Below are 24,184 nucleotides of genomic sequence, written 5' to 3'. Positions count from 1 at the left end.
TCCATACAGCGCGTTCGACTTTGTGTCGCTGCAGATGTATGATCAAGTATCAAACTTTGTTTTCCAGGAACTATTCATGCATACCATGAACGATGACTCCAAGTGTGGCAAACTGCGTTTGCAGACGTTTCTTCACCTAGTCTACAAGCAAAAGTTCTTGGAGAAATCACAAGACCGCAATCACGTGAAAATATTTCTAGTCGATAGATTAATTAACTACGATTTAGAATTTGTGATCAATGACAATAAAGATCACTCATTTTTGCTAATATGTTTAATGGGAATGGATTTCCAGCGCTTCGAAACAGTAGTCCGGAGACACCCGGAGGCTGTAAGAGCTGCTCTGGAGTCACAAGAGGTGCCGAATTCTATTTTTAGTTCCTTTTCTGTCTTCCAGGAAAGGATGGAATATTTATTGTCGACAAACGACTTCTATTTCAATTGCGTTATAGAATTTTTCGAAAGAGTGGACGGCAGAAGTATTTGTGAATCTGGAGATTCAGAACTAGAAGCCACAACATTCGTTTTGTTCATGGTCGAGTATGGTATGAAGTGCGATATGGACATGTGCCACATCGTCTACAGAAGGTTCGGTGATTGCATCCTCTTTCGGACTTTACTGCACCTAGATATAGAATTAGATACGAACAAGTACAAAAGTCTCCTAACGTATCAAACTGTAATGGTCGTATACCTCGTAAACATTACTTTAAGCGTAGAAGATATCGCTGCATTAATTTCAGAAAAATCGGCCGTTGGTCAGTATACAATTTGGGATGTCCCTCGATTGAACTTGTCCCCATCATGGTTTTACCAATGGATTCCCTATGATGTACTGCGCTTACTAGATTTCTGCGTTAACCCAAAATTAAGAACTGCCATATTAACGATAGAAAACTTGCCGAAAGTTGTTGCAAAAAAAATAGACGTTCTTCCAAGGGTGCCTTCTTTAGTGGAACTGGCTAGAGACGCCTCCAGGAAACACATCGTTGAAATATTTGAGGTGAAAACAGCAAAAGAGTTTTATTCAATAGTGAACGGTCTTCCTATAGGCGAAAGTAACAAGAAAATAATCAAATTTGAAACGCCGTTATACCATATGTACGTGCCTAGTGATGAGGAAGGTAATGACATGGTCGATAACCGTTACAATTTATTGTCACCACCATCGTCAGGTGACTACAACATTAACAGTGACAGTGAGAGCGACAGGATTGAAGAACTTCTTTATGATATGTACGTGCCCACGGACAGTGAAGAGGTAAAAAGTGACTATGAGAGTGAAAGTGAAAATTTTGAAGAGGATATGTTGTGATTTAGCTGAAAAATGTCTCCCATTTGAAATGTTGTAAGTAAATTTTGTATATTTTTTAAACGTGCAAATTTCATTTTCTTTTAGCACAAATGCAGCCGCTGATGTGTGTTATCAAAATTTGCCATAATATGAACATAAATAGTTGAAGTTATTTGATTTATACACATTTCATTCGTCTGCATTTGTGCGAACCGCCCCCTGCCACGATAATATTTACGCAACTGGTTTTTACTGTATGGTTTTGCTAAAATTTCGGGTTACTTTAACCATTGTTTCAGTATATATTCAAAAATCGTAAAAATAAAAAAAAAATGGACAATCGAAAATTTAAAAATTCCGAAAATTGAAAAATTGAAATATGGAAGAACTGAAAACTCAAAAAATCGAAAAAAATTAATAATTTAAAAATTGAAAAGTTAAAATTGAGAAATCGAAAAACTGAAAAATCACAAAATTGAACGAAATATTCAAAAGTATGTATTTTGCAATTACGCTCCACTATTTATAACAACGAATGAAAAATTCCTCACAATTGAGATCGGGGCGAGTGGGGAGGGGTTAATCTTCGTTTTTTTTTAAGATATAGAGCTTTCTTCCAACAACAAGATACTTCATATGTTTTCTGTTTCTTGGTAGGAAAAAAGACTTCGTATATTAAGAAAAAATGCACAAAAGATAAGCCCCACCCACCCGCCCCTTCTCAATTGTGATGAATTTTTTATTCATCTTGAGCTGAACGGTGGAGCTTACTTGCAAAATTTGCATTTCTCTACACAAAATGACCATATGAAACATGTTTTTAAAAGGGTAGAACTTTCTAGGGAAATTTTTAAATTACATTTATAAAACTAGGAAAGATATCGCAGAATTGTATAAAAGAAAAACAAAAAATTGAAAAATTTCAAATGGAAAAATTGACGAAACGAAAAATTAAAGAAAAAGTGAAACTGAAAAAACAAATAATTATAAAAACTAAAACGAAAAATTGCAAATTGAAACATTAAAAATTTAAATCACGAGCAACTCAATTCGAAAAAGTGCAAAATCTATAAATTGAAAAATTCAAAAGTTGGAAAATCGAAAAAATGAAACAAAACAATGAAAGATTGAAAAACTGAAAAATTCAAGTATATAATAAATTAAAACGCACCATTTTACTTACAGCTAATTTGTCCCTTTTTTTGGTGCTATAAACATCCAGATTTTTGGGGAAAAATTCAAAACTGTGTAACATTTTACAACTTAACTTTGAAATTGTAAGGCCTTCCCAAAAAATTATGACATCATTTTAGAATTCTACCGAACAAATGTTCTTTAAATTTTATAAAATAACATCCCTGTATGTGTAGTTTATGAATCTGTGTCGAGTTTTTAACCTCAGCATCCAGGTTATTGGGAAAAAACAACATTGTACAACAATATTTTACAACGTAACTTTGAAGTTGCAACAACCGAATGTTGTGAAATCGTGAAAAATTTTAAAACGTCATAAATCGTTGGTCAAAATTATCCGTCATCCTACATTTTTCACGAATTTCTTCAAATTAATGAACGTTTTTGTGAAAAAACTGGGTATAGATTAATCGATCAGTCCTTTCCTCCGTGCTGAGGACACAAAATCAACCAAATTTCATTTTTTTTTAATCGCTGATTTTTGTGCTAGTAGTTGAATTCGGTCGAAGTATAAACATAAACAGTTGAAGTTACGCATATGGTGCGAAATTGAAATTGTTTACATTTTTCGCGTTAGTTCGCTATATATATTTCATATTTAAAGACGTAGGGGTTGCGGGGATGTCAATTACGACACTTTATAGAGGTTAACAGTTATCACAAAACGAAATCGTAGAATCTAATTTTATATATTTTTAAAGCAGCGGAATTTATCGGACCGTACTTCAAAAGCGAGGGAATTTCGGTCAAAATGACCTTCCATAATTTTTTTACTAGCTTTGTTTTCTTGGTAGTGTCATCAACATTCCAAAAACAACATAATTTTTCCAAAACGCCAGTGTCGCCAGCAAAACCGAAAATAAGAATAGTAATAATAATACCCAAAAAAACATCTGTATAAAATACCACAGGGCCCCACTTTATAAATTCACGGTGGACCCCCATGTCTGTGTCTGTCTCTTTATCTATCTGTTTGCCCGTGTGGATTTTGTTTAGACATATAATAATCTCTAAAACTACCGGACAGATTGTTACATTTTTTTTATTGAAAATTATACATATATAATTACAATAATTGTGGAGTCCCATTTGACTTACAATTTCGTGCTGAATAAAAAACAATTGCGCGAAACGGCATCTAAATAAATTGAATTTGGAAAATAAGCTAGGAATGCTAGTCAGTAATATTGACAACCACGTGTAGAGATTTTCGGTTACAGATCATTAGGATTGGAAAGTACAGCAGGTGGAATATTTAGGGTCACTCGACCGGCTTATTTCGTACCTGGAGTGTCCTAATCCCTTGACTGATAAGAGCACCCATGTAAGCTCTACAAAAATTTTACCCGTCCCTATTGGAATTTCAAATTTAAAATCCAGAAAAATAACAACAAAATCGACATGCACTAACTAAAGAAATTATACACCGGAAAAACTTTATAACGAAATAAATTTTGCAGTTCAATGAAAACTGGATACGATTACAGGACCAAAATGTGTAGAAAATGAATAACAACAAATGTTTGTCTTACAACTGCGCCTGCGCAGTAGAAATAAATCACCTTCTTCTCGTCCGAGAGCTTCTTATCATTGTTGTTAATATTCTTTGGCCAAAGCTCGAAGGTGATTGTAGACCGAAGTTAAAGTATCGTCCGACCTTAATCACAGTTGAAGTTCTCCGGCTTTTAGACGCGTTGCGTAATTTCTAGTGTATCGGTCTTAGTGTGGTGTTATTAAGGTACGTTAAATTTAGTTTTAATTTCGTAAAATAGAACTTGTTTAGAGGAAAATACAGATGCCACAGTTTTTTTTTCGTGTCAAACATCTAGTGTCAATTGTTTTTCTATTCTATATATTCTATAACTAATGTTTGTGGATGTTTTTTCTTAATAATGTAATACGTTATAACACACTCCTTAATTTTTCACTCGAGATTGTTATAAAGCACACAATAGCTACGTAGCGTAGGTAGCAGCTGTTCTAAAAACAACATTATTTGAAACCCAACATTTTTTTTGTTTTGTGATATTTTAGCATCATACATTTTTAACAGCATTACTTACGCTTCTAAATTTGATATAACTACCTAATTGAAAATTTAATGACGCATCTAGAAACTATCTACTTAGAGTTTGGGTCGTTGACAAAATTACCAGGAACCGAAATTTCAATCCTTTAACGACGTCGGCTTAAAATTTTTGTACTTGACCATCCTGGGTAACAACCCGGATTTTCCCGCTAATAATTCATTTATGGCATTTAAATTGATCTAAAAGTTGGTCCATTTTGAGTGAAAGCACCTTCAAAAATTTTTTCTTACAAGCGTAATAGTTTGTTTCGGCTTGATTTGAGTAATCATTTATCAGATTTTGATTTTGATCGTATTGAATATGTGTTTATTTTTTTGTTTGTCCGTGATGCTCATAATATTATTAAGATAGTCATAGAATTAGAAAATTTCTATTTATGAATAAACACCTGCACAGGAGAGAAGATGGTACAAGCGAAACGGTAAATGTAGGCAGGTAAATAATAATACAATGGTGTACCCAAAGTGCTTCGGCGTCTTCTACGTAGCCCTGTGCAGGTGTTTATTCATAAATAGCAAGTTAGGTTTGCCACTTTTGCTTGCCAGGAGTATACCAGAAATAACTTGCTACCTACATTCCAATCCTAACCATCTGCGACTGAAAGTCTCCACATGTTTATATTATTAATTTATTTTTCAAATTCTAATTATCCAAATGCAGTTACGCGCGTTTTTTTTTCTCAGCGCGAAATTGTAATTCAAACTGGGACACCACATTATCGTAATTAAGTAATGATTAATTTTATTTCAATAATCTATATTAACCAGATTTGCACTAAAAGATAAGATAATAACATGTTTTCTAATATTAACATTATTTTGTTGTTAAACCATTGTGTTTTGAAGTTTTTGTTAATTGAAATTGTCGTGTTGTTGGGTTAACACGTGTCTGTCTGAAATTAAAAAATATCTAAAATTAATATGAAATAAAGGACCGTTTATTTATTTAACTCGCAATTATTTTTCAAATTTTTGGGAGTCCTGAAATGATAAATTTGACAACAATTTTGACAGGATGAAATCCACAACGCATTTTATTTATTTATTTATTTATTTATTTATTTATTTATTTATTTATTTATTTATTTATTTATTTATTTATTTATTTATTTATTTTTCAAAAATAGATATAATGTCAAATTTATGGAATTAATTTCACCACATCAATAATAATCTATAGGTACTTACTAGAGATGTACCGACTGTAGGTCCGGCCGACTAGCCGATTGTTCGGCCAGTAAAAACCGACTAGTCGGCCGACTGTTCGGCTTTGCTAAAACCGGTTTATGAATGCGACAAACAGTGTGTTTTTTTTTCTATTTCTCTGACTACCTTAAAGATTTGTTCTATTTTAATAAAAGGAATAACTAAAGTTTCTTTGTTTTCCAAAAAATGTGTTAAATTTGTTTGGATAATTTTAACATTTAATTTTTTTTAGTAACTCAGTACAAAAACAAAGAATAACACATTTTAAAGGGCCAGTTTATACAATATTTTAACTGAGATTAAGTTGATCGCGCATTTAACAAGGCCATTAGCGACGTCTGATTGGCGTAGAGTCGGTCACATGGTACTTTAACGCAGGGTTAAAAATTAAATCGCAATTAAATATTTAATTGAGGTTCTGTACACCGGGTTTAATTGTTGTATATACTATTTTAATTTTAATAAAAAAGCCGATCGATCGGCTGTTTAGCCGACGATGAAAAACGGCCGAATAGTCGGCTTATCCGACCGGTCGGCCACTAGTCGGTACATCCCTAGTACTTACAATTTTCCCACAAGCTTTCAGAACAATTCGTCGTTTTCTATTTGAAAAACGTCTTTCTTTCCATCCATTCCTTCAACTTGTCTTTTAAAGACGATTTGACTTTGGACATTTTTAAAAATACTAAGTGATAAATAATTGTTTGATAATTTACCTTTTTTAGTTACACAGTATTGAACTCTTTTTTTTTATTTCAGGAAAGAAATACCTATTTGGCGTTGCAATCACCGTCCACCCATCTACCGCTTCAGAATGGCTGCATATTCGTACCTGGATGTCTCCCCATTTCATCTACAGTTAGATAGAACCCAACCCTCATTGAACAGCTTTCACTACGCTAATAATATTCCACTATACTACAGCACAGACCCCGCGGAAATAAAATTCTGCCTAGACCATGGCTTGGACCCAAATTTTATCCACAAAGACAAGAAGACCATTTTCCGCCTTATTTTGGATGGGTTTCATTGGAACGGAATCTACGATGAAAGCCTAGACGAGACGGTAGCCATGTTACTCTATTATGGAGGCAACCCCGCAATAGAAAGTCGCACTGATAACTGCTCCGAATTGTTTGGTCCATACAGCACGTTCGACTTTGTGTCGCTGCAGATGTATGATCAAGTATCAAATTTTGTTTTATAGGAATTGTTCATGCATACCATGAACGATGACTCCAAGTGTGGCAAACTGCGTTTGCAGACGTTTCTTCACCTAGTCTACAAGCAAAAGTTCTTGGAGAAATCACAAGACCGCAATCACGTGAAAATATTTCTAGTCGATAGATTAATTAACTACGATTTAGAATTTGTGATCAATGACAATAAAGATCACGCAATTTTGCTAATATGTTTGATGGGAATGGATTTCGAGCGCTTCAAAACAGTAGTCCGGAGACACCCGGAGGCTGTAAGAGCTGCTCTGGAGTCACAAGAGGTGCCGAATTGTATTTTTAGATCCTTTTCTGTCTTCCAGGAAAGGATGGAAAATTTATTGTCGACAAACGACTTCTATTTCAATTGCGTTATAGAATTTTTCGAAAGAGTGGACGGCAGAAGTATTTGTGAATCTGGAGATTCAGAACTAGAAGCCACAACATTCGTTTTGTTCATGGTCGAGTATGGTATGAAATGCGATATTGACATGTGTCCCATTGTCTACAGGAGGTTCGGTGATTGCATCCTCTTTCGGACTTTACTGCACGCAAGTCTCCTAACGTATCAAACTGTAATGGTCGTATACATTACTTTAAGCGTAGAAGATATCGCTGCATTAATTTCAGAAAAATCGGCCGTTGGTCAGTATACAATTTGGGATGTCCCTCGTTTGAACTTGTCCCCATCATGGTTTTACCAATGGATTCCCTATGATGTACTGCGCTTACTAGATTTCTGCGTTAACCCAAAATTAAGAACTGCCATATTAACGATAGAAAACTTGCCGAAAGTTGTTGCAAAAAAAATAGACGTTCTTCCAAGGGTGCCTTCTTTATTGGAACTGGCTAGAGACGTCTCCAGGAAACACATCGTTGAACGATTTGAGGTGAAAACAGCTAAAGAGTTTTATTCAATAGTGAACGGTCTTCCTATAGGCGAAAGTAACAAGAAAATAATCAAATTTGAAACGCCGTTATACCATATGTACGTGCCTAGTGATGAGGAAGGTAATGACATGGTCGATAACCGTTACAATTTATTGTCACCGCTATCGTCAGGTGACTACAACATTAAAAGTGACAGTGACAGCGACAGAATTGAAGAACTTCTGTATGATATGTACGTGCCGACGGACAGTGAAGAGGGAGAAAGTGACGATGAGAGTGAAAGTGAAAATTTTGAAGAGGATATGTTGTGATTTAGCTGAAAAATGTCTCCCATTTGAAATGTTGTAAGTAAATTTTGTATATTTTTTAAACGTGCAAATTTCATTTTCTTTTAGCACAAATGCGACCGCTGATGTGTGTTATCAGAACGTGCTATATTATGAACATAAACAGTTGAAGTTATTTGATTTATACACATTTCATTCGTCTGCATTTGTGCGAACCGCCCCCTGCCACGATAATATTTACGCCACTGGTTTTTACTGTATGGTTTTGCTAAAATTTCGGGTTACTTTAACCATTGTTTCAGTATATATTCAAAAATCGTAAAAATAAAAAAAAAATGGACAATCGAAAATTTAAAAATTCCGAAAATTGAAAAATTGAAATATGGAAGAACTGAAAACTCAAAAATCGAAAAAAATTAATAATGTAAAAATTGAAAAGTTAAAATTGAAAAATCGAAAAACTGAAAAATCACAAAATTGAACGAAATATTCAAAAGTATGTATTTTGCAATTACGCTCCACTATTTATAACAACGAATGAAAAATTCCTCACAATTGAGATCGGGGCGAGTGGGGAGGGGTTAATCTTCGTTTTTTTTTAAGATATAGAGCTTTCTTCCAACAACAAGATACTTCATATGTTTTCTGTTTCTTGGTAGGAAAAAAGACTTCGTATATTAAGAAAAAATGCACAAAATATAAGCCCCACCCACCCGCCCCTTCTCAATTGTGATGAATTTTTTATTCATCCTGAGCTGAAGGGTGGAGCTTACTTGCAAAATTTGCATTTCTCCACAAGAAATGACCATATGAAACATGTTTTTAAAAGGGTAGAACTTTCTAGGGAAATTTTTAAATTACATTTTTAAAACTAGGAAAGATGTCGCAGAATTGTATAAAAGAAAAACAAAAAATTGAAAAATTTCAAATGGAAAAATTGACGAAACGAAAAATTAAAGAAAAAGTGAAACTGAAAAAACAAATAATTATAAAAACTAAAACGAAAAATTGCAAATTGAAAAATTAAAAATTTAAAACACGAGCAACTCAATTCGAAAAAGTGCAACATCTATAAATTGAAAAATTCAAAAGTTGGAAAGTCGAAAAAATGAAACAAAAAATGAAAGATTGAAGAACTAAAAAATTCAAGTCTATAATAAATTAAAAAAGAAAATGAGGGGTGAAACGCACCATTTTATTTACTTCTAATTTGCCTCTTTTTTGGTGCTAAAAGCATCCAGATTTTTGGGGAAAAATTCAAAACTGTAACATTTTACAACTTAACTTTGAAATTGTAAGGCCTTCCCAAAAAATTATGACATCATCTTAGAATTCTACCGAACAAATATTCTTTAAATTTTATAACATAACATATTCTTGTATGTGTGATTTATGAATCTGTGTCGAGTTTTCACCCTCAGCATCCAGGCTATTGGGAAAAAACAACATTGTATAACAATATTTTACAATGTAACTTTGAAATTGCAAAAACCGAATGCTGTGAAATCGTGAAAAATTTTAAGGTTATTTGAAACTTCATAAATCGTTGGCCAAAATTTATCCGTCATCTTACATTTTTCCCGAATTTCTTCAAATTTATGAACCTTTTTGTGAAAAAAACTGGGTATGAATTCATCAATCAGTCCTTTCCTTTGCGTTGAGTACACAAAATCAACCAAATGTCATTTTTTTTAATCGCTGATGTTTGTGCTAGTAGTTGAATTTCGTCCTTATCATCCTTTTTCGTCCTTATCGTCCTTTTTCGTCCTTTTCGTACTTTTCGTATTTTTCGTCCTTTTTGTATTTTTTATCCTTTTCGTCCTTTAAGTCCTTTTTGTTCTTTTAGTCCTGTCGGTCCTTTCAGTAGTTTTAGTCCTTTTAGTCAACAGGAAAGTTAAACATGTTTCCAGTTTCTTTTTGGGAAAAGACGTTATATTCCTTTCTCGTCCTTTTCGTTCTTTTTCGTCCTTATTATCCTTTCTCGTTCTTTTCATAGTTTTTCATCTTTTTCGTCCTTTTTCGTCCTTTTCGTCCTTTTCCCTTCTTTTGTCGTTCTTTTCGTCCTGTTTGGCCTTTTTCGTCCTTGTTCGTCCTTGTTCGGCCTTTTCGTCCTTTTTCATTCTTTTCGTCCTTTTTCGTCCTGATTATCCTTTTTCCTCCTTTTCGTCCTTTACATCCTTTTTCGTCCGTTTTCGTCTTTTTCCTACTTTTTGTCCTTTTTCGTTCTTCTCGTCCTTTTTCGTCGTTTTCGTAGTTTTTCGTCCTTTTTCGTCCTTTCTCGTCCTTTTCCGTCCCTTTTCGCCCTTTGTCGTCTTTATCATCCTTTTTTGTCCTTTTCGTGGTTTTTCTTCCTTTTTCGTCCTTGTTCGTCCTTTTTCGTCCTTATCGTCCTTTTTATAATAATATTAATATTAATAAAAATAAAAATAATTTTTATTGAACCAATTTTAAATAAATAAATTAAAAACATTGGTACAAAAGGTACTGATACAGGAAAAACTGATATTAATCTGACCTGACATTAGTATTAAATGAAGTTTATTTATTAATAATTTAAAGCAGACCTAAATTTATATTTGGTATTTCCCCATTCAGCAGTCGTTGTTTTAGCAGTTTCTCTGAAGTTTGATTAAAAATGGGGCTCTTCTCTACGCCAATGACATTATTTATAACATACGCCGCCAAGTAGGAAAATGAAGACTTAAAACATAGGTACCAGGTTATGCGTGGTATGTCAGCTGAAAAACACACATTTCTTAAGTTTTTATTGTGGATAGTCGATCGCAGCACTATTTTGTTAATCAAATAAGAAGGTGCTGATGTGTGCAACACTTTGTAAACAATTAAGACGTAATGAATGAAACGTCGTTCACCTGACTTCAGCCAATTTAGTTGTCTAATGAAGGGGGTCACATGAGCAAAACGTGGAACAGTTAATGTATACCGGGTACAAAAATTTTGAATTTTCTGTAGCCGATATTTTTGCAGCTGAGATAGACAAAGGCCGTATACTGTGTCAGCATAATTTAAATGAGATAAAATCAAAGTATCTGACAGCCGCTTTTTAGATTTAGTATCCAGAAAAAATCTGTAAGGACTTATTTGCTTAAAAGATAAAAAGGTTTTTTTGCAAATGTGATTAACATGTTCCACAAACTTTAGTTGGCTATCAAGCATAACTCCCAGACTCTTAACCACAGAGGAACTTTTCAAGACATGATTGTTTACTTTTAATTCAACACGATTTCTACACTGAAGAAGCTTTGTAGGCATACCAAAGAGAATCGTTTCACATTTACTGTGATTGAGTTGCAAGCAGTTGTTTACGCACCATTGCTGTACATGTTCTAGATCTCTATTTATAAGGTTAACACACGCTTCAGTTTCTTCAGAATTAAAAGTAAGATAAAGTTGTACATCATCTGCATACATGTGTACACAGCAATGTTTAATAACTTTTACTAAGTCGGCAGAATATAAAGGAAAGAGAAGAGGTCCAAGTACCGATCCTTGGGGAACCCCGGAATTTAAAGCCATCATATTTGATTTGACCATTACAGTCAACTAACTGAGCACGATTAAATAAATAATTCTAGAACCAGTTCAAGGTGGCTCCATACATTCCATAATAGTTAAGTTTGGTAACCAACAGAGATATATTGAGGCTATCAAATGCCTTGGACATGTCAAGCAGAGTTAGCAAAATGACTTTACCAGTGGAGAATCCACTAAAAATGTCATCAACCAAGGAAATGAGAACTGTAGATGTACTGAAGTTTTCTCGAAATCCGGACTGTTGCGACGGAAGAATGTTTTTCTTCATTAGAAATGTTTTAAATTGAGCACATAGTGCAAACTCAGCCACTTTTAGCGTGTTACAAATCAGACTTATTTTCCTAAAATCATCTAAAGAAACAGATGTTTTTTTCTTAGGAATCGGCTTCACCAAAGAGAAGTTCCACAGTTTAGGGACTTGTCCCTGTTCAAAAGCGAGGTTGATAATATGAGTGAGTGGTTCACTAAACCAAGTAGAAGCTAACTGAAGCATTTTACCTGTAATGCAATCCACACCAGCACAGGTTTCAAGTTTGAAACAAAGGTCTCAATTGTTGCAACATGTACCGGTTTGAATAAAAATTGATCGGATGAAAAGGATTGCATAGTAAAAGATGAAAGATATTGCTGCTCACCACAGCTGGAAAACTTAGGGACAGATTCAATAAAGTGTTTATTTATGTCATTTACATTAAATTCAGTAGTTTCATCCTTGTCGTCCCTTTCCGTCCTTTTCGTCCTTCTCATCCTTTTTCGTCATTTTCGTCCTTTGTCGTCGTTTTCGTCCTTATCATTCTTTTTCGTCCTTATCGTCCTTTTTCGTCCTTGTCGCCCTTTTCGTCCTTTTCATCTTTTAGTCCTTTTAGTCCTTTTCTTTCAACAACAGGAAAGTTAAACATCTTTTCAGTTTCTTTTTGGCAAAAGAAGACTTCGTCTATTAAAAAAATAGATAAAATATAAGCACACAATTTTTTGGCACAAAGAACAAGAGATATAATAAAAAACATAGTGTCAATATATTATTCAATACTTTTGGACTGTACTTCTAATGTAAGCCACGTAGAATAACTTGTACTTTCTCGTTTTTCTCGAAAAACTGAAGAAACGAAAAACTGAAAAATTCAAAACTCGTGAAATTTCAAATCGAAAACTGCAAACTTTCAAAATTGAAACTCGAAAATTTAAAAAGAAAACTCGAAGAGTTGCCGCAGAATTGTAGAAAAAAAAAAAACAAAAAATTGAAAAAACAAAAATAAAGAAAATAAAAAACTAAAACGAAAAATTGCAAATGGAAAAATTAAAAATTGAAAACTCGAGGAACTCAATTCGAAAAATTGCAAAATCTATAAATTGAAAAACTCAAAAGTTGAAAACTGAAGTTTTTGCACTGGTAATGTTTTGGAAGTCCTGAAATGATAAATTTGACAACAATTTTGACAGCATGAAATCCACAACGCATTTTAGTTATTTATTTATTTATTTATTTATTTATTTTTCAAAAATAGATATAATGTCAAATTTATGGAATTAATTTCACCACTAGTTTTCCCATTGGAATTTTGCAACATTAATTATAATCTATAGGTACTTACAATTTTCCCACAAGCTTCCAGAACAATTCGCCGTTTTCTATTTGAAAAACGTCTTTGTTTCCATCCATTCCTTTAACTTGTCTTTTAAAGACGATTTGACTTTGGGATTTTTAAAAATACTAGGTGGTAAATAATTTTTAACACTTTTACACTTTTGAACATTACTTTACGAAAATCCAACACGAACCATATGATAGGGGAAAAGAACTCGAAAAGAAAGTTGTAGGAGGACTTGGTGTATTTAATACTTCAAAGCTCTTCCTAGAAAAGCAATAGACGTTGGTACTTAGATCTGTAATAAATTGTATTGTTTGATAATTTACTTTTTTAGTTCCACAGTATTGAACTCTTTTTTTCATTTCAGGAAAGAAATAAATATTTGGCGTTGCAATCACCGTCCACCCATCTACCGCTTCAGAATGTCTGTATATTCGTACCTGGATGTCTCCCCATTTCATCTACAGTTTGATAGAACCCAACCCTCTTTGAACAGCTTTCACCACGCTAATAATCTTCCACTATACTACAGCACAGACCCCGCGGAAATAAAATTCTGCCTAGACCATGGCTTGGACCCAAATTTTATCCACAAACACAAGAAGATCATTTTCCGCCTTATTTTGGATGGGTTTCATTGGAACGGAATCTACGATGAATGCCTAGACGAGACGGTAGCAATGTTACTCTATTATGGAGGCAACCCCGCAATAGAAAGTCGCACTGATAACTGCTCCGAACTGTTTGGTCCATACAGCGCGTTCGAATTTGTGTCGCTGCAGATGTATGATCAAGTATCAAACTTTGTTTTCCAGGAACTGTTAATGCATACCATGAACGATGACTCTAAGTGTGGCAAACTGCGTTTGCAGACGTTTCTTCACCTAGTCTACAAGCAAAAGTTCTTGGAGAAATCACGAGACCGCAATCACGTGAAAATATTTCTAGTCGATAGATTAATTAATTACGATTTAGAATTTGTGATCAATGACAATAAAGATCACTCATTTTTGCTAATGTTTGATGGGAATGGATTTCGAGCGCTTTAAAACAGTAGTCCGGAGACACCCGGAGGCTGTAAGAGCTGCTCTGGAGTCACAAGAGGTGCCGAATTGTGTTTTTAGATCCTTTTCTGTCTTCCAGGTAAGGATGGAATATTTATTGTCTACAAACGACTTCTATTTCAATTGCGTTATAGAATTTTTCGAAAGAGTGGACGGCAGAAGTATTTGTGAATCTGGAGATTCAGAACTAGAAGCCACAACATTCGTTTTGTTCATGGTCGAGCATGGTATGAAGTGCGATATGGACATGTGTCACATCGTCTACAGAAGGTTCGGTGATTGCATCCTCTTTCGCACTTTACTGCACCTAGATATAGAATTAGATAAGAACAAGTACAAAAGTCTCCTAACGTATCAAACTGTAATGGTCGTATACCTCGTAAACATTACTTTAAGCGTAGAAGATATCGCTGCATTAATTTCAGAAAAATCGGCCGTTGGTCAGTATACAATTTGGGATGTCCCTCGTTTGAACTTGTCCCCATCATGGTTTTACCAATGGATTCCCTATGATGTACTGCGCTTACTAGATTTCTGCGTTAACCCAAAATTAAGAACTGCCATATTAACGATAGAAAACTTGCCGAAAGTTGTTGCAAAAAAAATAAACGTTCTTCCAAGGGTGCCTTCTTTGGTGGAACTGGCTAGAGACGCCTCCAGGAAACACATCGTTGAAAGATTTGAGGTGAAAACAGCAAAAGAGTTTTATTCAATAGTGAACGGTCTTCCTATAGGCGAAAGTAACAAGAAAATAATCAAATTTGAAACGCCGTTATACCATATGTACGTGCCTAGTGATGAGGAAGGTAATGGACATGGTCGATAACCGTTACAATTTATTGTCACCGCCATTTTCAGGTGACTACAACATTAACAGTGACAGTGACAGCGACAGAATTGAAGAACTTCTGTACGATATGTACGTGCCCACGGACAGTGAAGAGGTAGAAAGTGACGATGAGAGTGAAAGTGAAAATTTTGAAGAGGATATGTTGTGATTTAGCTGAAAAATGTCTCCCATTTGAAATTTGGTAAGTAAATTTTGTATATTTTTTAAACGTGCAAATTTCATTTTCTTTTAACACAAATGCGGCCGCTGATGTGTGTTATCAGAACGTGCTATATTATGAACATAAACAGTTGAAGTTATTTGATTTATACACATTTCATTCGTCTGCATTTGTGCGAACCGCCCCCTGCCACGTTAATATTTACGCCACTGGTTTTTACTGTATGGTTTTTCTAAAATTTCGGGTTACTTTAACCATTGTTTCAGTATATTGGAAAATCGTGAAAATAAAAAAAAAAAATGGACAATCGAAAATTTAAAAATTCCGAAAACTGAAAAATTGAAATATGAAAAAACTGAAAACTCAAAAAATCTAAAAAAATTAATAATTTAAAAATTGAAAAGTCAAAATTGAAAAATCGAAAAACTGAAAAATCACAAAATTGAACGAAATATTTAAAAGTATGTATTTTTCAATTACGCTCCACCCCTAACAACGGAGGGGTTAATCTTCGTGTTTTTTTTTTTAATACATAGAGCTTTCTTCCAACAACAAGATACTTCATATGTTTTCTGTTTCTTGGAAGGAAAAAAGACTTCGTATATTAAGAGAAAATGCACAATATATAAGCCCCACCCACCCACCCCTTCTCAATTGTGATGAATTTTTTTATTCATCCTGAGCTGAAGGAAGGAGCTTAGTTGCAAAATTTGCATTTCTCTACAAGAAATGACCATATGAAACATGTTTTTAAAAGGGTAGAACTTTCTAGGGAAATTTTTAAATTACATTTATAAAACTAGGAAAGATATCGCAGAATTGTATAAAAGAAAAACAAAAAATTGAAAAATTTCAAATGGAAAAATTAACGAAACGAAAAATTAAAGAAAAAGTGAAACTGAAAATCAAAAAATTATAAAAACTAAAACGAAAAATTGCAAATTCAAAAGTTGGAAAGTCGAAAAAACAAAACAAAAAAATGAAAAATTGAAGAACTGAAAATTTCAAGTCTATAATAAATTAAAAAAGAAAAGGTGGGGTGAGACGCACCATTTTACTTACTGCTAATTTGTCCCTTTTTTTGGTGCTATAAACATACAGATTTTTGGGGAAAAATTCAAAACTGTGTAACATTTTACAACTTAACTTTGAAATTGTAAGGCCTTCCCAAAAAATTATGAGATCATCTTGGAATTCTGCCGATCAAATGTTCTTTAAATTTTATAAAATAACACATTCTTGCATGTGTGGTTTATGAATCTGTGTCGAGTTTTTACCCTTAGCATCCAGGCTATTGGGAAAAAACAACATTCTATAACAATATTTTACAATGTAACTTTGAAACTGCAAAAACCGAATGCTGTGAAATCGTGAAAAATTTTAAAATTATTTGAAACTTCATAAATCGTTGGTCAAAATTTATCCGTCATCTTACATTTTTCCCGAATTTTTTCAAATTTATGAACGTTTTTGTGAAAAAAACTGGGTATGAATTAATCGATCAGTCCATTCCTCTGCGCTGAGGACACAAAATCAACCAAATTTCATTTTTTTAATCGGTGTTGTTTGTGCTAGTAGTTGAATTTCGTCCTTATCATCCTTTTTCGTCCTTATCGTCCTTTTCGTCCTTTTCGTATTTTTCGTCCTTTTCGTCCTGTTTGTATTTTTTGTCCTTTTCGTCCTTTTTGTTCTTTTAGTCCTGTCAGTCTTTTCAGTAGTTTTAGTCCTTTTAGTCCTTGTCTTTCAACAGGAAAGTTAAACATGTTTTCAGTTTCTTTTTGGGAAAAGACCTTTCATCCTTTCTTGTCCTTTTTACAGTTTTTCGTCTTTTTCGTTTTTTTTCGTCCTTTTTCGTCCTTTTCGTCCTTTTCTGTCCTTTCTCGTTCTTGTTATCCTTTTTCGTCTTTTTCGTCCGTATTATACTTTTTCGTCCTTATTCGTCCTTTGTCGTCCTTTTTCGTCCTTGTTCGTCCTTTTCGGCCTTTTTCATCCTTTTCGTCCTTATTGTCCTTTTTCGTCCTTTTTCATCCTTGTTCGGCCTTTTCGTCCTTTTTCGTTCTTTTCGTATTTTTCGTCCTTTTCCCCCTTTTCGTCCTTTTTGTATTTTCTGTCCTTTTCGTCCTTTTCATCTTTTGGTCCTTTTAGTCCTTTTCTTTCAACAACAGGAAAGTTAAACATCTCTTCAGTTTCTTTTTGGGAAAAGAAGACTTCGTCTATTAAAAAAATAGACAAAATATAATAAGCACACAATTTTTTGACACAAAGAACAAAAGATATAATAAAAAACAGTATCGATATATTATTCAATAATTTTGCAATGTACTTCTAATGTAAGCCACGTAGAATAACTTGAACTTTCTCGTGTTTCTCGAAAAACTGAAGAAATGAAAAACTGAAAATGTAAAAATTAAAAAATTAAAAATTCAAAACTCGGAAATTTCAAATCGAAAACTGCAAACTCTAAAAATTGAAACTCGAAAATTTAAAAATGAAAACTCGAAGAGATGCCGCAGAATTGTTGAAAAGAAGAACAAAAAATTGAAAAAAGTAAAATTGAAAAAACAAAAAATTATAAAATCGGAACATTGAAAAAGTGTAAAAATAAAGAAAATAAAAAACAACGAAAAATTGCAAATGGAAAAATTAAAAATTGAAATCGAAAAAATGAAAGATTGAAGAACTGAAAAATTCAAGTCAAAAAAGCTGAGAGACGGTTATTTACACAAATGGATTTTACTTTAAAAGGGATATCAGAAAACAAAAATTGCAAAAACAAAATAAAATTGTTCGAAAAAGCGGGATTTATTTGGCTGCACTTCAGAGGCGAGGAAAGTTCTCTTGAAATAACCTTCGACTAGTTTTTATTAACACCGAAATTTTCTCAAGATTGTTTAGAAAATGTATTTTCCCAAATTCGGTCAAGACATCCGGCAAATATTTTGTAATTTGAGAGATCATTTAAAGAATAATAATTTTTGCACTGGTAATGTTTTGGAAGTCCTGAAATGAGAAATTTGACAACAATTTTGACAGCATGAAATCCACAACGCATTTTATTTATTTATTTATTTATTTATTTATTTATTTATTTTTCTAAAATAGATATAATGTCAGGTTTATGGAATTAATTTCACCACATTAATAATAATCTATAGGTACTTACAATTTTCCCACAAGCTTTCAGAACAATTCGTCGTTTTCTATTTGAAAAACATCTTTGTTTCCATCCATTCCTTCAACTTGTCTTTTATGGACGATTTGACTTTGGACATTTTTAAAAATACTAGATGATAAATAATTGTTTGATAATTTACCTTTTTTAGTTACACAGTATTGAACTCTTTTTTTCATTTCAGGAAAGAAATACCTATTTGGCGTCCACCCATCTATCGCTTCAGAATGCCTGTATATTCGTACCTGGATGTCTCTCCATTTCATCTGCCTAGACCATGGCTTGGACCCAAATTTTATCCACAAAGACAAGAAGACCATTTTCCGCCTTATTTTGGATGGGTTTCATTGGAACGGAATCTACGATGAACGCCTAGACGAGACGGTAGCCATGTTACTCTATTATGGAGGCAACCCCGCAATAGAAAGTCGCACTGATAACTGCTCCGAATTGTTTGGTCCATACAGCGCGTTCGACTTTGTGTCGCTGCAGATGTATGATCAAGTATCAAATTTTGTTTTCCAGGAACTGTTCATGCATACCATGAACGATGACTCCAAGTATGGCAAACTGCGTTTGCAGACGTTTCTTCACCTAGTCTACAAGCAAAAGTTCTTGGAGAAATCACAAGACCGCAATCACGTGAAAATATTTCTAGTCGATAGATTAATTAACTACGATTTAGAATTTGTGATCAATGACAATAAAGATCACGCATTTTTGCTAATATGTTTGATGGGAATGGATTTCGAGCGCTTCTAAACAGTAGTCCGGAGACACCCGGAGGCTGTGAGAGCTGCTTTGGAGTCACAAGAGGTGCCGAATTGTATTTATAGATCCTTTTCTGTCTTCCAGGAAAGGATGGAATATTTATTGTCTACAAACGACTTCTATTTCAATTGCGTTATAGAATTCTTCGAAAGAGTGGACGGCAGAAGTATTTGTAAATCTGGAGATTCAGAACTAGAAGCCACAATATTCGTTTTGTTCATGGTCGAGTATGGTATGAAGTGCGATATGGACATGTGCCACATCGTCTACAGAAGGTTCGGTGATTGCATCCTCTTTCGGACTTTACTGCACCTAGATATAGAATTAGATACGAACAAGTACAAAAGTCTCCTAACGTATCAAACTGTAATGGTCGTATACCTCGTAAACATTACTTTAAGCGTAGAAGATATCGCTGCATTAATTTCAGAAAAATCGGCCGTTGGTCAGTATACAATTTGGGATGTCCCTCGTTTGAACTTGTCCCCATCATGGTTTTACCAATGGATTCCCTATGATGTACTGCGCTTACTAGATTTCTGCGTTAACCCAAAATTAAGAACTGCCATATTAACGATAGAAAACTTGCCGAAAGTTGTTGCAAAAAAATAGACGTTCTTCCAAGGGTGCCTTCTTTAGTGGAACTGGCTAGAGACGCCTCCAGGAAACACATCGTTGAAAGATTTGAGGTGAAAACAGCAAAAGAGTATTATTCAATAGTGAACGGTCTTCCTATAGGCGAAAGTAACAAGAAAATAATCAAATTTGAAACGCCGTTATACCATATGTACGTGCCTAGTGATGAGGAAGGTAATCACATGGTCGATAACCGTTACAATTTAATGTCACCGCCATCGTCAGGTAGAAAGTAACGATGAGAGTGAAAGTGAAAATTTTGAAGAGGATATGTTGAGATTTAGCTGAAAAATGTCTTCCAATTGAAATTTTGTAAATAAATTTTGTATATTTTTTAAACGTGCAAATTTCATTTTCTTTTAGCACAAATGCGGCCGCTGATGTGTGTTATCAGAACGTGCTATAATATGAACATAAACAGTTGAAGTTATTTGATTTATACACATTTCATTCGTCTGCATTTGTGCGAACCACCCCCTGCCACGATAATATTTACGCCAGTGGTTTTGACTGTATAGTTTTTCTAAAATTTCTGGTTGCTTTAACCATTGATTAAGTATATTGGAAAATCGTAAAAAAAAAAATTGGACAATCGAAAATTTAAAAATTCCGAAAATTGAAAAATTGAAATATGGAAGAACTGAAAACTCAAAAAATCGAAAAAAATTAATAATGTAAAAATTGAAAAGTTAAAATTGAGAAATCGAAAAACTGAAAAATCACAAAATTGAACGAAATATCCAAAAATTAGGAAATTAAAAAACTGAGGAACGGAAAAGTCAAAAAAGCAGAGTCGAAAAATCGCAAATTAAAAAATCGAAAAATTGAAAAATCAAAACCTGATAAAAGAAAAATTGAAGAACTGAAGAACTGAAAAATCAAAGTAGAGAAATGGGAATATAAAAAAAATAGATTAATTGAGAAATCCGGAAACTAAAATTTCAGAAACGTCAAAATTTGAAAAATAAAAAAATATTGACGAACTCAAAAATCGAAAAATCTAAAATTTAAAACATTGAAAAGTTAAAATATCCTAAAACTGAAAATGGAGAAATCCAAACATCAAAAAATTAAAAAAATTAAAATTCGAAAATCTAAAATTTAAAAATCGATCGAGAATAGAAAATTTAAAAAATTGGAAAATTGAAAAATCGAATAAATCAAAAATCGAAACATCGAAAAATCGAGAAACCGAAAAGCAAAAAATCGAAAAACCAACAAATCGAAAAATCGAAACATTGTAAAATTAAAATATTGAGACATCGAGAAATCGAAAAATCAAAAAATTGAGAAACCGAAATAGGCCAAAATCGAAAAATCGAAATCTTAAATATGGAAAAATTGATAAAGCTAGAGATTGAATAATCAAAGCATCCGAATCTCAATAATTTGAGATATCAAAAAATTCGGAATTTTGAAGAATTAAAATATAGAACTGGAAACTCGAGAAACCGAAAAATCTAGAAATTTAAAAATTAAAATATGGAAAAGTTGAAAACTTGAGAAATTGAAATATAAAACAATCGAAAAATTGAAAAATCCAAAGTATAAAAAACAAAAAACTGAAAATCCAAAAATAAAAAATTGAAAAATCTAGAAGTCGAAACATCAAAGAATCTAAGTATTGAAAAATCGAAACTTTGAGAAGTGGGAAAATCAAAAATAGATTAATTGAGAAATCAGAAAACTGAAAATTTAACGCAGAAATTTGAAAAATTGAAAAATTTAAATACTGAAGAACTGAAAAGTCAAAAAATCTAGAAAACGAAAAATGTAAAATTCAAAACATTGATTAATTAAAATATCGCAAAATTGAAGAATCGAGAAATCCAATTCAATTTGAAAAATTGAAAAATCAGGACGTTGAAAAATTGGAAAATCCAGAAATTGAAAAGCTCAAAAGGAAAAAATCGAAAAACCGAGAAATCCAAAAATCGAAACATCGAAAAATTCAAAAACTGAGACTTCGAGAAAAGTTAAAAATTAAAAAATTGAACAATCAAAACAACGAAACATCTGAATTCAATAAATTGAGAAATTAAAAAATTGAATAATCGAAAAATTTTAACAAAGAAAAACAGAAAATCGAAAATTAAAATTCAAAAAATCGAAAAATTGAAATATACCTAGAAGAATTGAAAACTCGAAATTTCGAAAAGCATAGAAATTTAAAAAATGAAATATTAAAACATCGAAAAGTGCAAAAATTGAGAAATCGAAGCATTAAACAGTCGCAGAATTGAAAAATCTAAAGTTTACAATAAATTGAAAATCCAAAAAGTAAAAAATCGTGAAATCAAAAAAAATCCATCAATTCAAAAATCGAAAAGTCGAAAAATCTAAAATTTGAAACATTGAAAAGTTAAAATATTCTAAAACTGAAAATGGAGAAATCTAAACATGAAAAAATTAAAAAAATTCAAATTCGAAGATCTAAAATTTAAAAATCGAAAAACTGAAAAATTAACGAATCGAGAAGTCGAAAATTTAAAAAATTGGAAAATTGAAAAATCGGATAAATCAAAAATCAAAACATTAGTATTAAGACCCACCACTGACCCGGAAATGACCGGCATTCAGGCAAGACTTCTATCATTACGGGTACTAAGACCAAGTAATGATATGAATTGATTAGATTAACAGAACAACTTTCGAGATTCTAGAATTACAGCATACAAATTAGTCTGCTATTATTCTCTAATCTCACCCCATCCCCAAAAGTCCAGCGTAACTACCGACCATTTATCCGCGCATCACATGAAAAGTGACCTACACTACTCTGACCTACTGGTGCTAATCTAATCTGACTGACATGATCAGACTGTTCAAGAAACTTACGAACAATATGACATGTTCCTAACAAAACAGCTTTTTGAATTTTGACAATTATTGAATCATTCAAATGCAAAGACTTTAAATTCTCAACTAAGCTATTTGGAACTACACCTACATTAGAGATAACTAGGGGTAGAATTGAAATTTTTTTAAGATTCAACATGGATTTCATTTCTATCGATAATTGTAGATATTTTGAAATCTTGGTGTCGTATGTTTGAATAATGTTGTTTGTGTTAGGAATAGCAATGTCAATAAGAATGGCTTCGTTCGTGTGTTTTTTGATAAGTATGATGTCTGGTCTGTTAGCTGTAATGTTTAAGTCTGTAAGTATTGTACGATCCCAGTATAATTTGTATTTGTTATTTTCAAGGAATGGAGACGGAATGTAAGTGTAATAGGGTGTCGTATCTTCGATTAAGTTCATAAGTGTTGCTAATTCTTTGTGAATGATTTTGGCTGCGTTGTCGTGTCTAGCTTTGTAATCAGTTTGTGCTAGGATGCTGCAAGAAGAGATTATGTGCTGGATCGTTTCAGGTTTTGCTTTGCATAGGCGACAGCAGTCGTTTTTTATGTTCGGATCTTTGATGATGTATTTTCTATAATTCTTGGTATTGATTACTTGGTCTTGAATAGCAAACACAAATCCTTCTGTTTCGGCATACAAACTTGATTTTTTTAACCAAATCAATGACATCTTCTTATTGACATGATTTTCTTCTAAGTCTTTGTAGAATTTTCCATGTAGTTGTTTTTGTTTTAGCCCACTTATTATTTTATCTATTGTGTGGGGGGTGTGGATTTCTTCGGTGTTCGACAGATTTAAGGGTGTGTGGTTCAAATCTGCTCTTGTGATGGTGCGAAACATTTCATTTCTTTCCGCTCGTTTCAAGAAATACTTCTTCAAATCTGAAATTTGTATCTGATTATTATTATTATTATTATTAATTATTTTATTATTGACTAGCAGTTACCCGCAGCTCCGCTTGCGTGGATTTCCCAATTAGGACACATTATTTTTCATCCTCTGATTTATTTTTTGATTTAAATTTTATTATCCACCCACCATCCTTAGGTGGATGAAATAAGGACTGAAAGGTTGGAGTTAAGAGCCCCGTGAATTTTTAAATCGAGGAGGGGGGTGAAACAAAGCTATTTTATAACATAGGAGTATAATATAGCGCATGGTCATAGCAATTCCCATGTTAAATTTTATACTCCATGTTAACTTATGTTTGAGTAAAGATTCAAAGCTGAAATTTTTATTGGATATAATTTGGGTTATCTTTTGTCTATTTTATTAAAAGTCATGTTTCAAATTAAAGGATATTTCTTTGAAAAAGTTAAAATATTTGGATATTTTTGTCGCTAATGGCT

At 33.0% G+C, this 24,184-nt stretch overlaps 1 protein-coding gene and 1 long non-coding RNA gene across 3 annotated transcripts; both read left to right on the top strand.

Moving 5' to 3' along the window:
• Window positions 1-7,647: 7,647 nt before the first annotated feature.
• On the top strand, window positions 7,648-14,303 carry LOC135138468 (uncharacterized). The gene is made up of 5 exons (XM_064068442.1): window positions 7,648-7,887; window positions 7,937-8,008; window positions 8,060-8,232; window positions 13,687-14,251; window positions 14,295-14,303. The coding sequence occupies exons 2-5, from the start codon at window positions 8,000-8,002 to the stop codon at window positions 14,301-14,303; spliced, it is 756 nt and encodes a 251-aa protein (XP_063924512.1). The 5' UTR covers window positions 7,648-7,887; window positions 7,937-7,999.
• Window positions 14,304-14,341: 38 nt separating this feature from the next.
• LOC135138866 (uncharacterized) lies at window positions 14,342-19,204 on the top strand. 2 transcript variants are annotated; one of them, XR_010282075.1, is made up of 4 exons: window positions 14,342-14,462; window positions 14,518-14,653; window positions 14,809-15,414; window positions 18,750-19,204. It is a non-coding gene; the product is annotated as an uncharacterized LOC135138866 (long non-coding RNA). The 2 variants fall into 2 exon arrangements; XR_010282074.1 differs by having other exon boundaries at window positions 14,518-15,414.
• Window positions 19,205-24,184: the final 4,980 nt, after the last annotated feature.

Source organism: Zophobas morio, unplaced genomic scaffold, assembly GCF_036711695.1.
Source record: "Zophobas morio isolate AGI-343-1 ecotype UQ-CSIRO unplaced genomic scaffold, CSIRO_AGI_Zmor_V1 ptg000030l, whole genome shotgun sequence".
Classification (NCBI taxonomy): Eukaryota; Metazoa; Arthropoda; class Insecta; order Coleoptera; family Tenebrionidae; genus Zophobas; species Zophobas morio.
This window is presented reverse-complemented; position numbering and strand designations above follow the sequence as displayed.